The sequence below is a fragment of the Mercenaria mercenaria genome, chromosome 13 (genome assembly GCF_021730395.1).
Source record: "Mercenaria mercenaria strain notata chromosome 13, MADL_Memer_1, whole genome shotgun sequence".
In the NCBI taxonomy this organism is placed as follows: domain Eukaryota; kingdom Metazoa; phylum Mollusca; class Bivalvia; order Venerida; family Veneridae; genus Mercenaria; species Mercenaria mercenaria.
The window spans coordinates 32,710,126-32,733,317 of record NC_069373.1 but is presented as its reverse complement, the minus strand read 5'-3'; the positions used below and the strand labels follow the sequence as shown (position 1 = coordinate 32,733,317).

Sequence of the window (23,192 nt, the reverse complement as noted above, 5' to 3'; positions counted from 1 at the left end):
ATCCCATCATGGGTTCCAGAGTTATGGCCCCTGAAAGGGCCAAAATTAGCTATTTTGACCTTGTCTGCACAATAGCAACTTTATTTATGATTTGATTTTTACCAAACTTGCACACAACTTGTGTCACTATAAGATCTTGGTTCCTTTCTTGAACTGGCCAGATCCCATCATGGGTTCCAGAGTTATGGCCCCTGAAAGGGCCAAAATTAGCTATTTTGACCTTGTCTGCACAATAGCAACTTTATTTATGATTTGATTTTTACCAAACTTGCACACAACTTGTATCACTATAAGATCTTGGGGTTCCTTTCTTGAACTGGCCAGATTCCTTTATGGGTTCCAGAGTTATGACCCCTGAAAGTGCCAAAATTAGCTATTTTGACCTTGTCTGCACAATAGCAGCTTCATTTAAGATATGAATTTAATTAAACTTGCACACAACTTGTATCACCATAAGATCTTGGTTCCTTTCTTGAGCTGGCCAGATCCTATTATGGGTTCCAGAGTTATGGCCCCTGAAAGGGCCAGAATTAGCTATTTTGACCTTGTCTGCACAATAGCAGCTTCATTTATGATTTGATTTTAACCAAACTTGCACACAACTTGCATCACTATAAGATCTTGGTTCCTTTCTTGAACTGGCTAGATTCCTTTATGGGTTCTAGAGTTATGGCACCTGAAAGGGCCAGAATTAGCTATTTTGACCTTGTCTGCACAATAGCAGCTTCATTTATGATTTGAATTTAATCAAACTTGCACAAAACTTGTGCTGCCATAAGATCTCAGTTCCTTTTTTGAACCGGCCAGATCCCATCATGGGTTCCAGAGTTATGGCCCCTAAAAGGGCCAAAATTAGCTATTTTGACCTTGTCTGCACAATAGCAACTTCATTTATGATTTGATTTTAACCAAACTTGCACACAACTTGTATCACCACAAGATCTTGATTCCTTTCTTGAACTGGCCAGATTCCATCATGGGTTCCAGAGTTATGGTCCCTTAAAGGTCCAAAATCGGCTATTTTGGCTTTTGCAGCCATATAGAGACTTCATTTATATATTTTTTTTTAATACAAACTTCCAAAATATCTTCAACAACAATAAATCTTGGATTCCATGACAAATCAGATCCAGTCGTAGGTTCAAGAGTTATTTTATATCTGATTACCTCCCCTGATTGTAGTCAAAATGGATTTATATTAGTAAGTACTTATAGGACTTATTTGAAATTTCATTATTGTCATTAGTTGGACTGAGCCAATCAGGGTAGATAACTATGGACTGATTTTATGTCAAATTACCTCCCTTTATTTCAAATTAAAATGGGTATATCTTCGTAACTCATGAAGATACTGATCTGAAATTTCATTTACATTTGTGTGTCAACAGATTTATTTGGCAGATCCTTCTTTTGATCACTTACAATAATTTTCTTTTTTATTACTTCCCTTTTACGTTAATATAAATAGCTTATTTTTAGTAACTTTTTTATTATTGGCCGTAGGGAAAAACCGAGACCACTTTTCTGTGGTACAACATGGATGGTACCTCCAATTTTTATGTGTATTTTGACATATCTGTACCTTGTAAGAATTGTTTTTTCTTTCTGGTTAAATTTCTTTCCTTTGTTGTTCCTGTCCTTTGGACTTAGATATTTTTTCTGAGGACCTTCTTGTCCTCAAATGCAATGATAACAGGTGAGCGATTTAGGGCCATCATGGCCCTCTTGTTTAATTTTCATGAGCAATTTCTGCTCTAAATTTCATCGGATTGGAATATATGCTTAAGCGCAGGTTTTCTTTTAGTGGCTCTGTGCAAAATTTAGTTTTGATTAATCATATTTAGCTCGACTATACGAAGTATAAGGAGAGCTATCTTACTCGACCCGGCGTCGGCGTCTTTCAGCGTCCCCACCTTGGTTAAAGTTTTTTAACACTTTCTCTTTTTTCATCATATCTCTGTATTTACTTGATGGATTTGATTCAAACTTAAAATAGTTATTCCTTATCATCACCCACATCATCTGACATAAGGGCCATACCTCTTGCACCAATATTTTTTGATTTATCCCCCCTTTATACTTAGATTTTCAGGTTAAAGTTTTGATGCACTTTCACTCTATCTCTGTTATTACCTAATGGATTTGATTCAAACTTAAAATAATTCTTCATCATCATCACCCACATCATATAACACAAGGTGCATAACTCTGACACAAATTTTTCATGAATTATTCCCCCTTTTTACTTAGAATTTCAGGTTAAAGTTTTGATGCACTTTCACTCCAACTCTGTTATTACCAAATGGATTTGATTAAAACTTAAAATAATTCTTCAACATCATCACGCACAGCCACATCATATGACACAAGGTGTATAACTCTGGCACAAATTTTTCATGAATTATTCCCCCTTTTTACTTAGAATTTCAGGTTAAAGTTTTGATGCACTATCACTACAACTCTGTTATTACCGAATGGATTTGATTAAAACTTAAAATAATTCTTCAACATCATCACCCACATCATATGACACAAGATGCATAACTCTGGCACAAATTTTCATGAATCTCCCCCTTTTTACTTAGAATTTCAGGTTAAAGTTTTGATGCACTTTCGCTCCAACTCTGTTATTACCGAATGGATTTGATTAAAACTTAAAATAACTCTTCAACATCATCACCCACATCATATGACACAAGGTGCATAACTCTGGCACAAATTTTCATGAATTATTCCCCCTTTTTACTTAGAATTTCAGGTTAAAATTAAACACTCTAGTGACAGCTCCATTTCTTCAGATATGCCCACTTCCACTATCCAGCACGGAAATAGTCGAGCACGCTGTCTCCTGTGACAGCTCTTGTTAGCTCACCTGAGCACAATGTGATCAAAGGTGAGCTTTTGTGATCGCCCTGTGTCCCGTCGTCAACAATTTGACTGTTAACACTCTAGAGGTCACAATTTTGGCCCAATCTTAATGAAACTTGGTCAGAATGTTACCCTCAATAAAATCTTGGACAAGTGCGATATTGGGTCATCTGGGGTCAAAAACTAGGTCACCAGGTCAGATCAAAGGAAAAGCTTGTTAACACTCCAAAGGTCAAAATTTTGGCCCGATCTTAATGAAACTTGGTCAGAATGTTACTCTCAATAAAACCTTGGACGAGATTGATATTGGGTCATCTGGGGTCAAAAACTAGGTCACCACGTCAAATTAAAGGAAAAGCTTGTTAACACTGCAGAGGTCACAATTTTGGCCCAATCTTAATGAAACTTGGTCAGAATGTTACCCTCAATAAAATCTTGGACGAGTTTGATATTTGGGTCATCTGGGGTCAAAAGCTACGTCACCAGGTCAAATCGAAGGAAAAGCTTGTTAACACTCCAGAGGTCACAATTTTGGTCCAATCTTAATGAAACCTGGTCAGAATGTTACTTTCAATAAAATCTTGGACGATTTAGATATTGGGTCATCTGGGGTCAAAAACTAGGTCAAAGCCCCAGGCCCTGTGGTTTTGGACAAGAGGTTTTTCAAAGATTTTCCCTATATAAGTCTATATAAACCATGTGACCCCGGGGCGGGGCCATATTTGACCCCATGGATATAATTTGAATCATCTTGGTAGAGGACCACTAGATGATGCTTCTTACCAAATATCAAAGCCCTAGGCCCTGTGGTTTTGGACAAGAAGATTTTCAAAATTTTTCCCTATATAAATCTATGTAAATCATAAAAATAAACAAAGGGCCATAACTCACTCAAAAATTGTTGAACCAGTCTGATTTTCAGAGGGACACAACTAGGCTAACAAAACATCATTCTGACAAAGTTTGGTCAAAATCCCCCCAGTATGTTCTGAGGAGATGCAATAACAAGAAATTGTTAACGGACGGACAGACGGAATGACGGACGGACCACGGATGCAGAGTGATTTGAATAGCCCACCATCTGATGATGGTGGGCTAAAAACTAATGCATTAGCATTACTACAACCCTGCAAAAGGCTCATTTTAAGGTGAGCTCTTGTGACCGCTTGATGTCCGTCATCCGTCATGTGTCAACAATTTCTAAAAGAAAAAATCTTCTTCTTTAAAACCACTGGGCAGATTTAAACTTCACAGGAATGATCATTGGGTGGCCCCCTTTCAAAAGTGCCCTCTGGTTTTGACCTAGTGACCTACTTTCACATTTCTCAATTTACAGCCTTCAAATTTGGACCACATGCATAGTTTTGTGTACCAAAATGAACTTTGATCTTGAGATTGACCTAGTGACCTACTTTCACATTTCTCAAGCTACAGGCTTCAAATTTGGACCACATGCATATTTTTGTGTTCTGAATTTGAATTTGACATTGATTTTTATCGAGTACCTACTTTCACATTTCTCAAGCTGCAGCCTCCAAATTTGAAGCACATGCAGTGTTTTGTATACCGAAATGAACTTTGACCTTGAAATTGATCTTGTGACCTACTTTCACATTTCTCAGGCTACAGTTTTCAAATCTGGACCACATGGGATCCGGACATTTGCCCCCCAGGACATTTGCCCCCCAATAAAAAAGTGGACTGCAAGACCCAGGTCCGTAGGTCAAAGGTCCTAAACTCTAACATCGGCCATAACTATTCATTCAAAGTGCCATCGGGGGCATGTGTCATCCTATGGAGACAGCTCTTGTTTTTTTGTTGTTATTTTATAAAGTAATGGTAAAAGAATTAATCAGATATAATACAAGGAAGTCAAACATGTATTTAACTATTCATGTAGATGACCTAGGTAAACTAAAATGATTTAATGAAAAACAAACAGTGTATGTGATAATAACATGCAATGATTCTCAAAAAGTAATGGTAATGCTAATGCACCCTATGTAATGCTAATTTAATGCATTATTTTGATAAAAATGAGTAATGCTAATTTAATGCCATCTTTTTCCAAGTAATGCTAATTTAATGCATTACTTTTGCAAGTAATTATTAACAACCCTGGCCTTTGGCTCAGGTGAGCTAAAAAGAAACATTTCTAATAGGGAATATTGGGATTGTTCATAACTTTAACATTTGAAACATGTAAGATTTTCATATGAAGTACTTTAATTTTTCTATCAAGATAGAGTCATTTTACTCTGTAAAATTCAAGAGTAACAGTAAGAAATAAAACAAACACAGAAAGTAGGATTAAGGCTAGTATTTGGCAGTAAGTATCGATTTACCTACTGACCTACTTTCTTGTTTTTTTTTAGATACAGCCTTAAAATTTGGATGACATATTCAGTTTTGCACCACATTCTTAAAACTGACTTTCAGTGACCATGAATGTGACCCACTGACTTATAGTAATATTTTAGCATCTGTTTGATATCCCCTGTCAAATGAATACTCATACTGCATGAAGTATTCATAAAGTTTGCATGATTACTTCATGCAGGACTTCATGAAGTCTTCATGAGGAAGAAGTGAACTGAAAATGAGACAAATTCATCAACAACTCATGAAATGTAATTTCATGAATAATTCATGAACAACAAAATGTGTCGTTTTCACTCATAACAAGAGCTGTCCGTAAGACAGCCAAGCTCGACTATTCAAAATATTGTCCCAGAAGCAGGAAAATATTACCCAAAAAGGTTAAATATCAAAAGAGTTTTAAGTTCAAAAGGGGACATAATTTGACCAAAATGCATATCAGAGTTATGGGACTTGCAGCCATCAACTAGTTTTATAACCCCGAAGACACATGTGAAGTTTCAATTCAATATCTGTATTAGTTTTGGAGATAGTAACTTGCAAGTAAAACTTTAACCAGAATTTTTTAAGTCCAAAAGGGGGCATAATTTGCTCAAAATACATGTCAGAGTTATGGAACTTGACCCAGTGAGGTTGGTAATTGACCTAGAAAAAGAAAAAATAAGTTTCAAATCTATATGCCTTTTAGTAATAGCTGTATGTACTTGCACGCAAAACTTTAACCAGAAGGGGACATAATTTGGCCAAAATGAAGGTCAGAGTTATGGGACTTGGTGTTATCAACTAGTTTTATAACCCCGAAGACACATGTGAAGTTTCAATTCAATATCTGCATTAGTTTTGGAGATAGTAACTTGCATGTAAAACTTTAACCAGAATTTTCTAAGTCCAAAAGGGGGCATAATTTACCAAAAATACATGTCAGAGTTATGGGACTTGACCAAGTGAGGTTGATAATTGATCTAGAAAAAGAAAAAATAAGTTTCAAAGCTATATGCCTTTAAATGATAGCTGTATGTACTTGCATGCAAAAACTTAACCAAGGTGTGACGCCGACGCCGACGCCAGGGTGAGTAGAATAGCTAGACTATTCTTCGAATAGTCGAGCTAAAAATGCATAAAATCAAGCATGTATTGTTTGCATGAAAAATTCTTGACCTATGCGTTAATTAATGTTCATGAAGACTTCATGCAATTATTCTTCAAAAAACACTTCATGAATAATGCATGAAGTTTTTGTTCTTAATTTCATTGTCTCATTTTTCAGTTCACATGTTTGCAATGAATACTTCATGAGTTATTTTCAGTAAAATTGATGGATGCATAAAAATGCATGAAATCAAGCATGGGTATTTTGCATGAAAAGTTCTTGAACTGTGCATTAATATTTCTTCATGAAGACTTCATGTAAATATTCTTAAAAACACTTCATGAAGTTTTTGTTCTTTATTTCATTGTCTCATTTGCAGTTCACTTCTTTGGCATGAATACTTCAAGAATTATTTTTAGTAAATTTCATGAATTTCATGAAGAAACTTTTTGAGCTTTTCTTGAACTTTTCATGAAGAATTTTTTTATAGAAATTTCAATGTGAAGGTCAATTTGATTTTGACCTAGGTGACCCTATAATATTCTCATTTAGGAGCAACTTTGGTACTAAGGATTAATTGTGGCCAAGTTTCATTGAAATTCACCCAGTTGTTTCAGAGGTTATGACAAGAATTTTCAACACATGAAGGAAGCACCGAACAAATGCGATTCGATAAGCCAACTTACTGTTTAGAATTCACAATGACATTTTCCACTCTCAACAAATCAAATTGTAAAATTATACGAGGTTTACTGAAGTATGATTTCAATTCCATGAAATCACACTGCAGTGCTGAGACGTTAATTGAGACGACTAAGGTAATATCCACTCAGACTTTAACGCATGTAGCTGGATGTCACAGTCATAATACCATATAATATATACAATCTATACAATGTTGATATACATTTTAGTACATTATTAGGTATAGGGCTTTTGGGATTGGTCGGGCAATTAACGTCTCAGCACTGCAGTGTGATTTCATGGAATTGAAATCATACTTCAGTAAACCTCGTATAATTTTACAATTCCACTTCACACTCTGCAGTGCTGATCGGCTAATTGAGATTTTTAGAGGACATCCAGCGAAATTAAATGGTTTGTATTGCACCATTTAAATAAAATTAACGAAACCTGTGACTATCTATTTACTGTTCTAAATAAGCATACATAAATGTCTAACAAAACTAAGTATCAATATATGTTATAAAAACATCAATGAGAGCATATACAATGAGGAAAAATAATACTACAGATACTATATGAAAGTCATTATAGTCATATATCATTCACTGCATATAAATTGCTATCAACGTTAATAATTCAGTTTGCAGAGTCATTTCTGTTGAAAAGCTTCTGCGAAGGCCGTATCATTTGTGATTGGCTTATTATAAAACTTCCGGAAAGTTGACTCCTTTGTCCAACCAGCAGTTCTCATAGTACTCACAGGTACATGCTTTTTAGAAGCATGAGATGCAGAAGCAGCTCTGATGCTATGGGGCTTAAACTTAAAAGTGCCGATGCCTGCGTTATCCAGTACTTGCTTAACCCATCTAGCAACTGTGTCCTTTGACACGGCTTTATGAGATTTACTTAAACAAATGAACAGTGAAGTCTCATTATTGTGTAAACTGATGTTATTTCCATGTAACAATGTAAGCAGGTAACCACACACAAAGATTTTTCAGAAAATGATTGAAAATATAACTCATTCAAATGATTTCCAGGCCTAGATTGCTTTAACAATTCAGTTATTCTAATTTTTACACCATCTTTGGTAAATTCTATATTTCCCGTTTTTAGAAGGTGAAGGGATTGCAATCTTGTGCAGTCAACAAACTTAACAATCCTATCAATTTAAATGTTGTAAGTTTCAAGTCACTGCATGAATTTATCTGTTTCACTCATCATAATTAAGAACAATTTCAACATCCCAGGTAAACTGATACCTTGGTAGAGGGCCTGAGTAAAAACACACCTCTCATAAATCTCTTTATCAGATGATTGTTTCCCACCCAGTTAGTGGAACAAGACATGGTATTGATTAATGAGTTCACAGCTGACCTAACGGTGTTTAAAGCACTGTAGCTAAGACCTTTCTTATAAAGGAATGCCACAAAATCTAAAATATCTTTTACATGTTGTGAAAAGGAATTAATATTTTGTTCATTGCAAAAACTGAACCAATTTTTGATATTACTCCCATATTGAACTTTATGGTATTTTTCCATGACAACAGTATGATGCTGATAAGTTGATAACGTTGTCCGACACTGCCTCTGTGGGCAATCTTTCCCCTATATCTGAAAAACGGCAAGGTGTAAATTATTGTCTAGTTTTTTTTGCACTGGTGCTTTCTTACTCTACTTGTTTGTTAGTAAACTTGATAAAAGTCTACAGATATGGATCTTTGCTGCGTTGTAATTCTTCCTTAGGTTTAAGGATTTTGAATAGCAGTGCAAAGCATCTGTAGCCCTGTCCTCTTGTTCCATGCATTGTCCAAGTAAATTTAAGGCTGTTTCCTTGTGTCCAAGATTTGGTTCTCGGTCAGTTGTCTTGAGAAGGTTAGACAGCGCTCTTTTCTTTTCATCTTGTTTCCCAAGACTTTTATAGGTCTTGTACTGTAGAAAGTAGAGGTAAGGGAGAGAATCAACCACTGCCCATTTTATCCAGTTTTCATCTGGGGGTCTGAATGCTAGATCAGCTTTTGTGGATCTATACATTTCGTACTGTAGTTCATGTGGAGCACATTTTATTTCATATGGCAGAAATTTAACACAGAGTGCTGTAATGTGCTGCATAGCTTCTTCATAGCTATGATCATTAGCTTTTTCAAAAAATCCTTTTCTTAGAGCTTCAGTGTTGTAAAAATGGCAACCACAGATAGGTTCAACAGTGTTTAGGTCATAGCTTCTTTCAATATTCCTGAGAGTAATTTCTGTTTTATGAGTATCCCCTATACAATAGTAAATTGATGCTAGCTTCAGTTTACTAGATGAAACATCTGTGTTCAAACCCAAGGAGATCCAGGTGAGAGCTTCTTCTGATACTGTATTGTCCAACTGAATGCTTTGGGATGCTAGGACTGTTCCTAAGGATGTACAGAAACGTTGTTCAAGAAGACGGCATGCTGTTTTGTCCACTCCTTCACGCTGATTTAAAACAGCTAATTTGGTAATATACTTCTGCAGTGTTTGTACAACTTCTTCATTACTACTGTTTTTGTAAATGAATAAATTTAGAAAAGACCTATTGACATGTTCAATGCTGCATGTAAGTGGCTTTAATATTTGTCCGGAAAGCACATCACCTACATTTCTCGGTGGTATTATCCACCAATGAGCTAAATTATCACGTATTTTTTGCAGAATGTATGGTTTATCTGTGTGTGGTATTTTCCCTTTCATCAAATTGTTTCCAGGTATGATAAAGTGTGGACAATTTTCATTCAAAATACAGTGGTGTAGGACAAATAAACATAATGACAGACACCCATATAGGTTATTTTCTCTCCAGATGTTTGAATGTGTATTTGCAATACAGTGAAACATAACTGTTTTACACATGAAACTGGAAATGGTATCTTTAAAGTATGGCTTTATAAAGCGTTTCAGTATCATCTTCATCAAGACGTAACATCGAATCTGTGTAATATTGAGACTGAACATCAAGCGTCTTTCTGCTAGAGATGTTGATATTCTCCATTCAAGTTCCTCATGTTCACTGCCCTTGCTTCCAGTACCAACAAGGAAACATCCAGTACTGCCACAGTATCTTCTCATGTCAGCTGAAGGCCACTGACCAACACCTTGCCAGTCTAACCACTGCCTTGCTTGAAGAGGCCAGGACTTACACGGGAAAACATAAACAAAGTCATGATCGTTTAACCCAGGTTGATTTTGTAATGTGATTGCTGGTCCATGTATTATTTGTCCTTCATAGAGAGCATTTCGTAAACCTGCGTCAGCCAAATATTTGTTCTTTAGCAGTATTTTTCCTTTTCTTTCCCTTAAATGATTAGTACAATTCGGAAGTTCTCCGAGAGGTTGCAGAAGGCAATAGCCAGGTGATACAGTATCATCCTGGATCATCATTAAAGTTTTTACATCAGGTTTCCAGTCACTTATATCTTGGATCACATTAAAGTCATTGACACATATTAGTATGTCACTGTCTGAATTAAGATCCATTATTGTCGTGCCCTCTGACTGGCTGCCAAAGTGGTATGCTGTAAAATTTAAATTCTGTAGTTGTGATGATATTGTTTCCATATTTTCTTCCAGTAATGCTGCTCTTCTTCTCTTAAGTACAATACTCTCGTCAACTCCTCTATCAGAAAGAGCCTTTGACAGTGTTTCTGACATTGACACAATGTTCTCATGTGCTCGAAACATTCTGAAAATAAATAGAGCAGTTGTGATGACTGGAGCCCAGTTGATTTTTGTGTTATTGATTTCAAGGTAGTTATACATATTTTAAACAAATGTTTTTCTACATTGTAGATTATTTTAAACATATTTTTTCAAAGCATCATTGTATCCAAAAGGAAATTCAGCCAACAAGGAAGATATGGTTGTATGCTTGATTGTTTGTTAGACTGATCTGAAAATATTGCTTTGATAATCCTGCTTTCACAATGGGCTTCTATGGAAAAAATCGCAATAAGCTGACATTAATTTTCATCTATACATAGAAAAATTTTCACTGTATAATTTTTGAAGAAATTTTTCAAAGTTGTAGACTTGCCTATTTTCAATCTTATGGCCAAATAAAAATGCATCAAATTGGTCGGTGTACTTAATTTTTTTTACAGTTCGCCAACTACCAATCTGAGTTCTTACATTTACACTGGATAACCGACTATCCTGACGCCCGCTGGACAAAAAAACCCTGCTGGAAATGTAACCAAGCTGTAAATCAGTAGGTAAAGTTTTTCATTTATTTCTATAGAAACGGAGACAATTATTGCAAATAAACTGGACAGTTTTGTCAAGGAATGGACGTGGCTTACATTTACAATTTCTGGACCGAGAACGATCTTTATGTTTTAAGGAATTCCCTAACAATTTCTTCAGTTTGAAACAAGAGCTGTCAGTTGACAGCGCGCTCGTCTATTCTCAGTGCTTGATAGTATAATATAAGCTATGAGTAAAACTTTAACATTACAATAAGCAAATTCTAAGTCGAAAAGGGGCCATAATTCAGTTGATAGAGTTGCCTCCTCCTTTTTTACAGACTGGGGTCATGATGGTAAACAAGTATGCAAAATATGAACGCAATATTTCAATGGACTTTGAAAATATTTGGGGTGGTACACAAACTTTAACATTACAATAAGCATATTCTAAGTTGAAAAGGGGCCATATTTCAGTCAAAATGCTTGATAGAGTTGCCTCCTCCTTTTTACAGACTGGGGTCATGATGGTAAACAAGTATGCAAAATATGAAAGCATTATATCTCAATGGACTTTGAAAATATTTAGGGTGGTACGCAAACTTTAACTTTTGTGTGACGCTAACGCTCACGCCGACGGCGGGGCGAGTAGGATAGCTCCCCTATTCTTCAAATAGTCGAGCTAAAAATGAGCAAAAATCAGAAGTTTTGCGCAAATCGTTTTGTTTATGAACATCCTGTGAAAACTATTATCATCTTTTAACAGATGTGTCCTTTCGGAACACCTGTGTAAAGTTTCCAGGTTCTACGTTCTTTCTGAAAAAATATATTAGCCATTAAATAGGCATGGTTGACAAATGACTGTCAAAAAACAGCCGCTGTATTTGCAATAGGCAGTTGTTGAAGTCAGCTGTCGGCTCCCTTACAGAAGCAAGCCTCTGTGGCGTACATGCTGCGTATTTGCTGTGTATATGCCGCGAACACAGTAGTACGCCAGAGGAGTACATTTTACATACACCGCATGCCGCGTACATGCCACGTACTATTTCGACAAGTACACAGCATGTACACAGGAGGTCACTAGTACACTTGAAGTACGCAGCACAAACTGAAAATTTAAGGAGTACACTGCATGTATGCAGGAGGGCCTTGTACAAGAAAATAGTACACTGCATGTACACCGCAGATACTTTGAAATTTGTGCAGTACACTTCTTATACGCGGGAAAGACTTGTACAATTTCTTTTGGCATTTATACGTAGTTTTTTTTATAAATAGTACACTGCATGTACACCGCCGATACTTTGAAATTTGTGCAGTACACTTCATCATACATGTGATCTCCCGCGCGGGAGGGTCAAAATCCCGATTTTTTCACCTTGCCTCCCGTCTCCCGCTTTTCAAAAAAAAAAAAAAAAAAAAAAAAAAAAAAAAAAAAAAAAAAATCAGTATTATGACTGGGCAAAGAGCTATAAAATATGTATTTTTAGTTCTTTGGACTGGGTTGATAATTACCGAGGAGTGCCAATTCAATTCATTTTATTTCTCTCAGGTCACAATACATGACAACATGAGGTATACATAATATTACTTAAACATGTGAGGCAACAAAAAGGCATAGAAACAAATAATCGTTATCATATACAATAGTAGATAATAGAAAACATGATTAATAATATATAGTTAATATATGACTATCGGGAGAGAACAACGTTTTTTTTTTCTTAGCCTAACTTATAAGTAGCCTATAAAATAAATAGATATGGCATTAATATTCTCAGTGTGACATCTACATAAATTTAGCAATAATTTCCTTTACAAAGTTGCATAGCTTATTGTATTCAGACACATTTATACTTGCAATATTCATTAATCTATTGATCTTGTTTGCACAGTAAATCATGGTGTCACCGACTGTTGTGTATTATACATGTTTGACACACATGTTGCTGGAGGAGAGTTGTTTTTCACAGGTGAATTTTTAATTGTTTGTTTTGATAAGGGATTAGACAAGCAGGGCATTTTCCACCTGTCTCACGCGTGGCCGAATATCTGCCCATTCTCAATGCCAATTAAAGCTCCATTTTTTACCAGTTTGAAGCAAAAAACTCCCAGTCATAAGAAATAATTTCCAACTGAAATGAATTTGATTATTCAAAGAAGAATTTTGCTCGGTAATAAAATCACATCTAAAATAATTGTTGGAAAAACCAACCCATTACTATTTTTAGAACAGGAGTGTTATTTCCCCTTATGGAGTCACGCCATTTTCTTCCAATGTTTACCAAATTAATTTGCTACTAAATCGGACATATTTAATTGAAAATTGGATGAAAACACACACTCATTTATTTGATAACATCAACCTACATTATTATGGTAAGGGTAAATACACGTTGATGCATTTCTGTTTTCTATTTTTCATGTCAAAATCATCAGTATTTTTATACAAAAGTGGGTGGGGTAAGGAATTTACATAGTTTATGAGTTGTGTTCAGACCAGTTTAGGTTAAAGGTCAGTAATTCAAATCCTTCTTTGTTTCGTATAAAAAACGACAACTTCAGGTCGTCTTTACGTATCTTTAGAGAACATCACTTTTTCCTACACCTATTTTTCATGGAAGTTCTATCACAAATTAACGAAAAAATGAAAAGAACGAAAATAGGGGGTTATGTAGTTCCTAGTGAAATGCCAGTCAGTTGTAGTCTGCTACCCTAAAAATGGCGCATATTTGCTCTCGTATGCGCAATAAACACCTACTTCCGGTTTCGATCTGCAAAACTTGCCATGTGGGGTGACTGTATGAACATGAAAACTGTCTCATTTCATGCAGAATGTATTCTAGTAGTGAAAAATGGTGATTAAAGCACTCGTTCTACACGAATTTGCGCAAAAATGGGAAAATTAGGATCTATTTATTATGGACTTCTTTCGACACCACAGAAGCACATTTTGACCGAATTACTGACCTTATTCCTTTAGAGCTTCGTTTTTTTAAGTCTTCGGGTAGAATAATGTTAATGCATGTTCACCTTCATTTCAGACCTAAATTGAGACTTTGTTTCTACAAATTTAATCTGTTAAGAAAGTTTAAAGTTAGAACAAGAGATAGCATGCTCGACTTTTCTCAGTGATTGACTCTGAATTAAAGCTTTGCCAGTAAAAAGGGCAATTAAAGCTTTGCCAGTAAAAGGGGCATAATAGTCAATAGCTTTGAATGTAACAGAGATATTAGACATTATATAAAACTTCAACAAACAAAAAAATGAAGTTAAAAAGTGGCATAGCTCTGTCAAAATTCAAATCAGGAGTTATGAGGATTGTTTCTTCTGGTGTAGACTTATATACATTATTATGTGGCCAAAAATGTTGGATTTTGCCTGTAAGTTATGAGTTATGTCCATGTACCGTAAGTCCAAAACGTTTATACTAAGTACGGTACGTATCCAATCATCAAATAGAGAATTAAACGGTAAACCCATTTTTAGCTCGACTATTCATAGAATAGTGAGCTATTGCACTCGCCCATGCGTCCGCGTCCGCGTCCCGATTTTGGTTAAGGTTTTGTATGTAAGCTGGTAACTCAGTAACCACTTGTGGGAATGGATTGAAACTTCACACACTTATTCACTGTGATGAACTGATCTACACTGCACAGGTTGCATAACTCTATTTTGCTTTTTTACAAAATTATGCCCCTTTTTCGACTTAGAAATTTTTGGTTAAGGTTTTGTATGTAAGCTGGTATCTCAGTACTTACTAATGGGAATGGATTGAAACTTCACATACTTGTTCACTATCATGATCTGACATGCACTAAGTAAGTCCCATAACTCTACTCTCTTTTTTTTAAAAATTATGCCCCTTTTTCGACTTAGCAGTTTTTGGTTAAATTTTTGTATGTAATCTGATATCTCAGTATCCACTGATTGGAATGGATTGAAACTTCACACACTTGTTCACTGTCATGATCTAACATGCACTGTGAAGGTCCCATAACTCTACTTGGCATTTTTACAAAATTATGCCCCTTTGACTTAGCAGTTTTTTGTTAAGTTTTTGTATGTAAGCTGGTATCTCAGTATCCACAAATTGGAAAGGATTGAAACTTCACACACTTGTTCACTGTCATGATATGACATGCAGTACAGAGGTTCAATACCTCTACTTTGCATTTTACAAAATTATGCCCCTTTTTCAACTTTTGTATTCATTCAATTGACAAGGCTGTTGAATAGTCGAGCGTTGCTGTCCTCCGACAGCTCTTGTTGGTTTTTGCACCACTCCAGGCACGTAGCTGGGGCATTTTTCATAGTACGCAGAGGTAATGCTGGGGTCGAGGTATCCTCCTCTGATTATTTTTTTAATGTGAAAACGGCAAATTGTGCATTTTAAATAGCATATTTTTTTAAGCAAAAATATTGCACAAATATCTTTTTTTCTCATTTCTTTTATATAAAATGTATGGTTTTACTTTTTATTCGTATAATATTACACAATCATGTAAACTGCTGTTCATGTACATGTGTGCAAGTATTTAAACAAAACAGATGTTTCGAGGTAATATACTGTCAAAATATTATTATGATTGGATATATCATTCAAGGGATATGTCTATAAGTAAATGTACGATAGTTGTTAAAATGAATTTTACCGTCACTCTAGCTTTGCCATCGTGATCCCGCGCTTCACGTATCGCCTACCCAATGAAGCCGAAGAGCTAGACCACGATGGCAAAGTGCGACACGATTGCAAAGTGCAAAACAAATTATCGATTTCACGCTTAGCTATCGTGATCTCATGTGGGGCCACGACGGCAAAATGCGAGATCGCAAAATTCCGTGCTTCACCATCGCGTAATAGCGAAGCGAGAAGAGCAAAATAACGGTGGCAAAGCGTGAGATCACAATGGCGAAGTGCGAAATTAAGAAATTTTCGCGACTTTGTGCTTGTGATCTCGCGCTTTGCCGTCATGGATCGTGATCCAACGCTTCGATTATCACCTGTGCATGATGGAGAAGCACAAAACGCAACATTACGATTGCGAAACGCGGAATTGCAATGGTGAAGAGCAAAATTACTAAAAAGTTCACAGTTTTGCGCTTCGCCATTGTGATTTCACGCTAGTGTAATCATTGTGAACAGAGTTAACTTCAAATATAACGAACATAGTTAAAATGAATTTTCGGTAAATTTTCTGTTATAAGGAACAATTTAAAATGTCCCTATTTTAGCCCTTCTTTGATCTATGTAAACAGACATGGTTTGTAAGGAACATATTTTCATGTCCCAATGTTAAAATATACATTGAAATAACATATATCAAGCTTTAGCGAATCAAAAAAGTATTTTTTCAGAAGTGGGTAGACATTGTACTAACATATTGATTCGTAAAACAAATATTGAAATTTTAGCGTGACAGTTGATATATCTGAACAACATCTAAAACCATTGAAATCTTGATAAGATTGTTTTTAAGAATGTAGTTTAACGTCTTCTGAAATATAATTACATATAATTTAGCTACCTAATCTGCCATTAAAATATATAATCATCAATTATAAAAGAAAGAAGATATTTATCTCACTGTGAACTGGATTTTACTGTAGTATCTTAAGACTTGTGGGGCAACGGCATAAGATAAAATCGGATTTAATTACTTGATTTCTATAGGATTTTATATTCTACAACAATGTGACCATGGACTAAATGATAATTTTACATACCTCTTCCTTTGTTAGGAAGAGGTCTATATTTTTCTGAAAGACCTCTTTGAACAAAAGAATTTTCGTGCAGTGGTCTACCTGTTCTACCCAGACCTGAGCACAAGAAAAATAATTAAATACCATCTATCAAACACATAAATATGTTTCAATCACATGATTTTTATGGTGAGATAATCATGATATATGCCTGACCAAAATGAGGAAAAAATTCCAAATTTACAAATAAAGCCGTAAATGATGAAAGGAAAAATATGTATGTGAAATCAAAATGATAAGTGAAAGTAAAGAATGACCGCTCTACCACTGAGGCAGACAAAAAACGTTTTACAATTCACCATTTTCCAGCCTATTCCAATCAAAACATTATTCAGTTGAATAAACTTTAAAACTTTGAATAAAATGCAATACAGATTTTATAATATATGGTTGCGATTTGTGCCTTTTCATTTGTCCTCAATGTGTTTTATAATTACGAGCGCCTCTTATACTACACAAGTAATGCTCCATACAATTTTTAAACATCTAGGGATATATCTTCAAAAATATCAGCTGCAATGTTATGATACGTTGTCACTACACATCCTCCCACTTAATTCTTTAAATGTTTGAAGTATAAGTAAGTCATTTACATAGGTTTCTAGTTACACTCAGTATGATCTTTTATACTAAGGGTATATATTTCAAAAATTGAGTCAGGTTCTTTAAAACTACACTTCTTTCAAAGTAGGGGCACAGTCTCATACATATTTTTTTTAATCGGTACTGGACAAACTTTCTATAACCTTCTTGTCTGAACTTTGTTGACAAGCTTTTACGAGTGAGAATAAAAATGATGTTCTTTCAATGAGAAAATTAGACTTTCAGCACACATACATGTATGTGTGTATATTTTCAGGACATCTTGACCTTTGACCTACACGTGTGATATTGATCTTTGACCTACAGAATTTGGTCTTATGCCCATCACGTCAGATCAATGTGATGAACACCGAGAAAAGTTATTCTAAAATCCAGCCATAAATGACACACATCTGGCAAGGAAACAGTGTCCCGTTTGTTCAATAATAAGGTGCTCAGGAATGTCTTCCTGGAACAGACGTGTAACCGTAGTGGATTCGATTAAATGGTGCGAATTGTACACCATACTTTAAATTTTCTTTTATAAATAAACGTCAAATTCTTCGAAAACGAGATTTGTGTGACCTTTTTCAAAATTATATCACGTTTCTTCACGGATGCTTACAGTAAAAGGTTTTAATCGTTTTTTGGCAATGTTTTTGGTGTTTTGTCACAAAAATGTCCATAATTTGCTCTACAAAAATGAAAATATTTTTTACTTTTCTGAGGTTTCATATTGTCTACCAATATGGAAGTACTGTTTTGGTAGGTAGGCAATTATTATCCTGCATAAACCTTTCAGGTAATATTTGATGGGGTAACATACCTTCCCGGTCTTGCATATGTGCAGTTTAACCACTTCCTATACCTATATAAACAAAATTACAAGAACAATTATCACGTCATAACTTCTAAATTTCTAAAAGTAACATAAATTCCTTACATGTTTATATTCTGTGTCAGAAAAACCTTTCTGTCTTTAAGTTCATTATATCATCTGAGATCTAATGCAAGTATGTAAGTGGGGTATCGGCCTCATACATCGGCCTCTGTAGGAAAGACCTGCGCACGGGCTTCTCAAAACACCTCAAGCTATTCGCGCTCTCGGTGTTCACAAGAAGCTCGTGCATAGGTCTTTCCTGTAGAGGAAGACCTTGTACTCGGTCGATATCCTTTACGTATACATTTAAGTAAATTATAAATTTAACATAATTATAGCAGATATTCTATGACGTCTGAAAATAACTTAATAATTATTATGTGCGAAAATTATTTCTGTAATATTATAAAAAAAATCCTATTCAAAATTCCTTTTAGACTTGAAAGCCAACATTGTTTCATTCTTTTTTTGACATTGTGTTATAATTTTGTTATAGAAGTTTGCCTGTTTAAACCGTTAGCATAGATGGCGTATGATTGTATTATTTCACACGATTATTACAAAATAAGTAATCAAATACATGTAGTAGGATAACGAAATAATTGCAAAACTATACATAAATTGTTATAAAACTAAAAAGACAATTGGTGAATTTCAGTGCATGTTAAATCAACTTATTATAAATCAGTTTGCTATACAAATAATTCCTACTGGTAAAGAACATGTAACATATGTTTAACGATCACATTTTGCTTGTCCCGATGAGATCGCTATTCTTCTTTTTAAAAACAGAGTACGAAGTAAGCAATGATTGTATATGAAGCAATCTCCATTGCATGATTAGACTTCTTATTGAAACGAAATAGATTAGCAATTTGAATTGTGTATGCTTGCCAGATTTTCACTACGCAGCTGCGTATCTGCGTAAAGGCAGCTACACGCCTGGAGGATATTACACGAGTGTTTTTTTCATATTGAATTTATCAAACGAATTGAATAAAATAATAAAATGCAAGGCTCTGTCGATCATTTTATCAATTTTATAAAAAGGATTTAAAGATATTAAAGTGGAAAGTCACACACATAATATTCTTTTTATCACATTTGTCGAAACATATTTTTTTTTGCTTTCTTTTACTATATAAACAAGCAAATTCGATGAATTGGTATCCCCCGCCGAAAGGGTCTGTGGTGAGGAACGGCAAAAAAATATATCCAGCAAAAAGTTAAGAATGTTACAAAGAAGCAAATAATTTCATTAGTCAAATGTACAAATGTGTGAATTTTTAGACAATTAAAGGGCAATAACTCTGAAGTTACAAAAGAAATCCATACAAAATTGTCTGTGCACAACCACATTATAGTGCTCTAAATTCTGTTAAAGTTTCATAGTTCTAGGTCAAATATATCAAAAGTTATGATGCAGAAATTGCCATATTTATAGTACCCTATATAGTTAACACTAGAAACTTCTAAGGGCCATAACTCTGGTGTTACTTGGGCAATCTGTCTGAAACTTGATGGGCCCCATAACCTCATAGTGGTGAACATGTATATGAAGTTTGTTTGAAAAAAATCTAAAATAAGGAATGATTTATTTTTTTTGTGGGGGGGGGGGGGGGGGGGGGGGGGGGGGGGGGGGGGGGGGGGGGGGAGGTGTGTGATCAAGGTAAGGGGGTGACCAGGTGTGGGTACACAACTTCACATGTTTACAATAAATGTTCATGGAAAAGAATGAAAGAAATTTAATGAAATTTTACCAAATGGTAAGTTTGTTATGTACAAATATGTGGATTTTTATATAATTAAAGGGCAATAACTCTTAATTATGTCTCCCCCAGGAGACATATTGTTTTTGCCCTGTCCGTCCGTCCGTACGTCACACTTCATTTCCGAGCAATAACTGGAGAACCATTTGACCTAGAACCTTCAAACTTCATAGGGTTGTAGGGCTGCTGGAGTAGACGACCCCTATTGTTTTTGGGGTCACTCCGTCAAAGGTCAAGGTCACAGGGTCCTGAACATTGAAAACCATTTCCGATCAATAACTAGAGAACCACTTGACCCAGAATGTTGAAACTTCATAGGCTGATTGATCATGAAGAGTAGATGACCCCTATTGATTTTGGGGTCACTCCGTCAAAGGTCAAGGTCACAGGGGCCTGAACATTGAAAACCATTTCCGATCAATAACTAGAGAACCACTTGACCCAGAATGTTGAAACTTCATAGGATGATTGGTCATGAAGAGTAGATGACCCCTATCGATTTTGGGGTCACTCCGTCAAAGGTCAAGGTCACAGGGGCCTGAACATTGAAAACCATTTCCAATCAATAACTAGAGAACCACTTGACCCAGAATGTTGGAACTTCATAGGATGATTGGTCATGAAGAGTAGATGACCCCTATTGATTTTGGGGTCACTCCGTCAAAGGTCAAGGTCACAGGGGCCTGAACATGGAAAACCATTTCCGATCAATAACTAGAGAACCACTTGACCCAGAATGTTGAAACTTCATAGGATGATTGTACATGGAAAGTAGATGACCCCTATCGATTTTGGGGTCACTCCATTAAAGGTCAAGGTCACAGGGGCCTGAACATTGAAAACCATTTCCGGTCAATAACTTGAGAACCACTTGACCCAGAATGTTGAAGCTTAATAGGATGATTGGTCATGCAGAGTAGATGACCCCTAACGATTATGGGGTCACTCTGTGAAAGGTCAAGGTCACAGGGGCCCGAACATTGAAAACCATTTCCGGTCAGTAACTTGACAACCACTTGACCCAGAATGATGAAACTTCATAGGATGATTGGTCATGCAGAGTAGATTACCCCTAACGATTTTAGGGTCACTCTGTTAAAGGACAAGGCCACAGGGGCCTGAACATGGAAAACCATTTCCAATCAATAACTTGAGAACCTCTCGACCCAGAATGTTGAAACTTCATAGGATGATTATTCATGCAGAGTAAATGACCCCTATTGTTTTTGGGGCCACTCCGTTAAAGGTCAAGGTCACAGGGGCCTGAACATTGATAACCAGTTCTGATCAATAACTTGAGAACCACTTGACCCAGAATGTTGAAACTTCATAGGATGATTGAACATGCAGAGTAGATGACCCCTATTGATTTTGGGGTCAGTCTGTTAAAGGTCAAGGTCACAGTGGCCTGTTCATGTAAAATCATTTTTTGGAAATAACTTGAGAACCACTTGACCTACGATGTTGAAACTTAATAGGTTGATTGGACATGCAGAGTAGATGACCCCTATTTATTTTGAGGTCACTTGATCAAAGGTCAAGGTCACAGGAGCCTGAACAGTGACTTGAGAACCACTAGGCCAAGAGTGTTGAAATTTAGCAGGATGACTGGACATGCCAAGTAGATGATCCCTATTGCAGCCAACCATCAGTGTCTCTTTGATTTTTGCTCCTGACCCCTATTGACTTCTTGCCTATAGGACTTTGCATTGGGGGAGACATGCGCTTTTTTACAAAAGCATTTTCTAGTTTACACATGAATCCGAATGAAACTGTGTGTACACAACCACATTATGGTGATCTAAATTCTGTTTAAGTTTCATAGTTCTAGGTCAAATATATCAAAAGTCATGATGCAGAAATTGCCATATTTATAGTACCCTATATAGTTAACACTAGAAACTTCTAAGGGCCATAACTCTGGTGTTACTTGGGCAATCTGACTGAAACTTGACGGGCCGCAAGAACTCATAGTGGTGAACATGTATATGAAGTTTTAAATAAATATTCCCAACCATTTCCTAGATATGGCTCCGGACGGATGGAAAGACGTACGGAAGGACGGACGGACAAAGCCAAAACTATATCCCTCCGACTTTCGTCGGGGGGATAACAAATCAATTTGACCAACGCCTCGTATACTATATACGACGTCGACGTCAAAGCTTATTACACTGTAGTGCATTATAGTTCAAACATCGTTTTTATCCAATGACAAGCGAGGGATTTTCAAAAAAGTAACCAACTTAATTTCATATTGTTTCATAACTGAAGAATCTGATCCACTTAATCATGAAGTAGTTCAAAATTAATGAGTATTTATTGTTCCGCCTACTATGGATTTCCCACATTCTAGGAGGTGGAGCAATTACCAAAAGCAGTGACTGCATACAAGAAATAATGTGTCTATGTAATAAACGGACCAAATAGATAAATGAGCCGTGCCATATGGGAAAACCAACATAGTGGGTTTGCGACCAGCATGGATCCAGACCAGCCTGCGCATCCGCAAAGTCTGGTCAGAATCCATGCTGTTTGCTAGCAGTTTCTCTAATTACAGTAGGCTTTGAAAGCGAACAGCATGGATCCTGACCAGACGTCTGGCGCAGCTCAAATATCAAATTATGTTTTAGTTTCATTTTAATACAAGCTGTACTTTCATAGTTCAAGTTTGACCTTTCTTCACCTTTCACTACCTCTACTGGTCTAAAAATAAACCAGGGTGCACTTAGTTTCTACTTTGTCTTGTTTTATTTATACATGTAGTTGCTTAAATTGTACTGTTAGATCATTACGAGTTAAACCTGCATATTATATTTCCATTGAATAAGAATATAAAATTGTGTTCCACAAACTACTCGATAAGACTTAGCTGTCTACTATGTATTTATGATGTAAACTAAATTAAAATCTTCCAGCACTGGATCAACTGCTGTTTTGCTAAAGGTTGGCACTAAAATGACCTTG

The 23,192-nt window shown here is 35.9% G+C and overlaps 2 protein-coding genes across 2 annotated transcripts in view; one reads left to right on the top strand and one right to left on the bottom strand.

The window, feature by feature from the left end:
- Positions 1–7,472: 7,472 nt before the first annotated feature.
- On the bottom strand, positions 7,473–18,427 carry LOC128545892 (uncharacterized). Its single transcript, XM_053521468.1, has 2 exons — positions 18,403–18,427; positions 7,473–10,732 (listed from the first exon to the last, which is right to left on the bottom strand). The coding sequence occupies exon 2, from the start codon at positions 10,729–10,731 to the stop codon at positions 8,701–8,703; it is 2,031 nt and encodes a 676-aa protein (XP_053377443.1). The 5' UTR covers position 10,732; positions 18,403–18,427; the 3' UTR covers positions 7,473–8,700.
- LOC123529023 (ribitol-5-phosphate xylosyltransferase 1-like) overlaps positions 12,768–23,192 on the top strand; it is a 74,571-nt gene continuing 64,146 nt past the window's right edge. Inside the window, exon 1 of the mRNA XM_053521473.1 lies at positions 12,768–13,610. Coding sequence (XP_053377448.1) covers positions 13,562–13,610 — 49 coding nt within the window. The 5' untranslated portion in view covers positions 12,768–13,561. The remainder of the gene's footprint in view (positions 13,611–23,192) is intronic.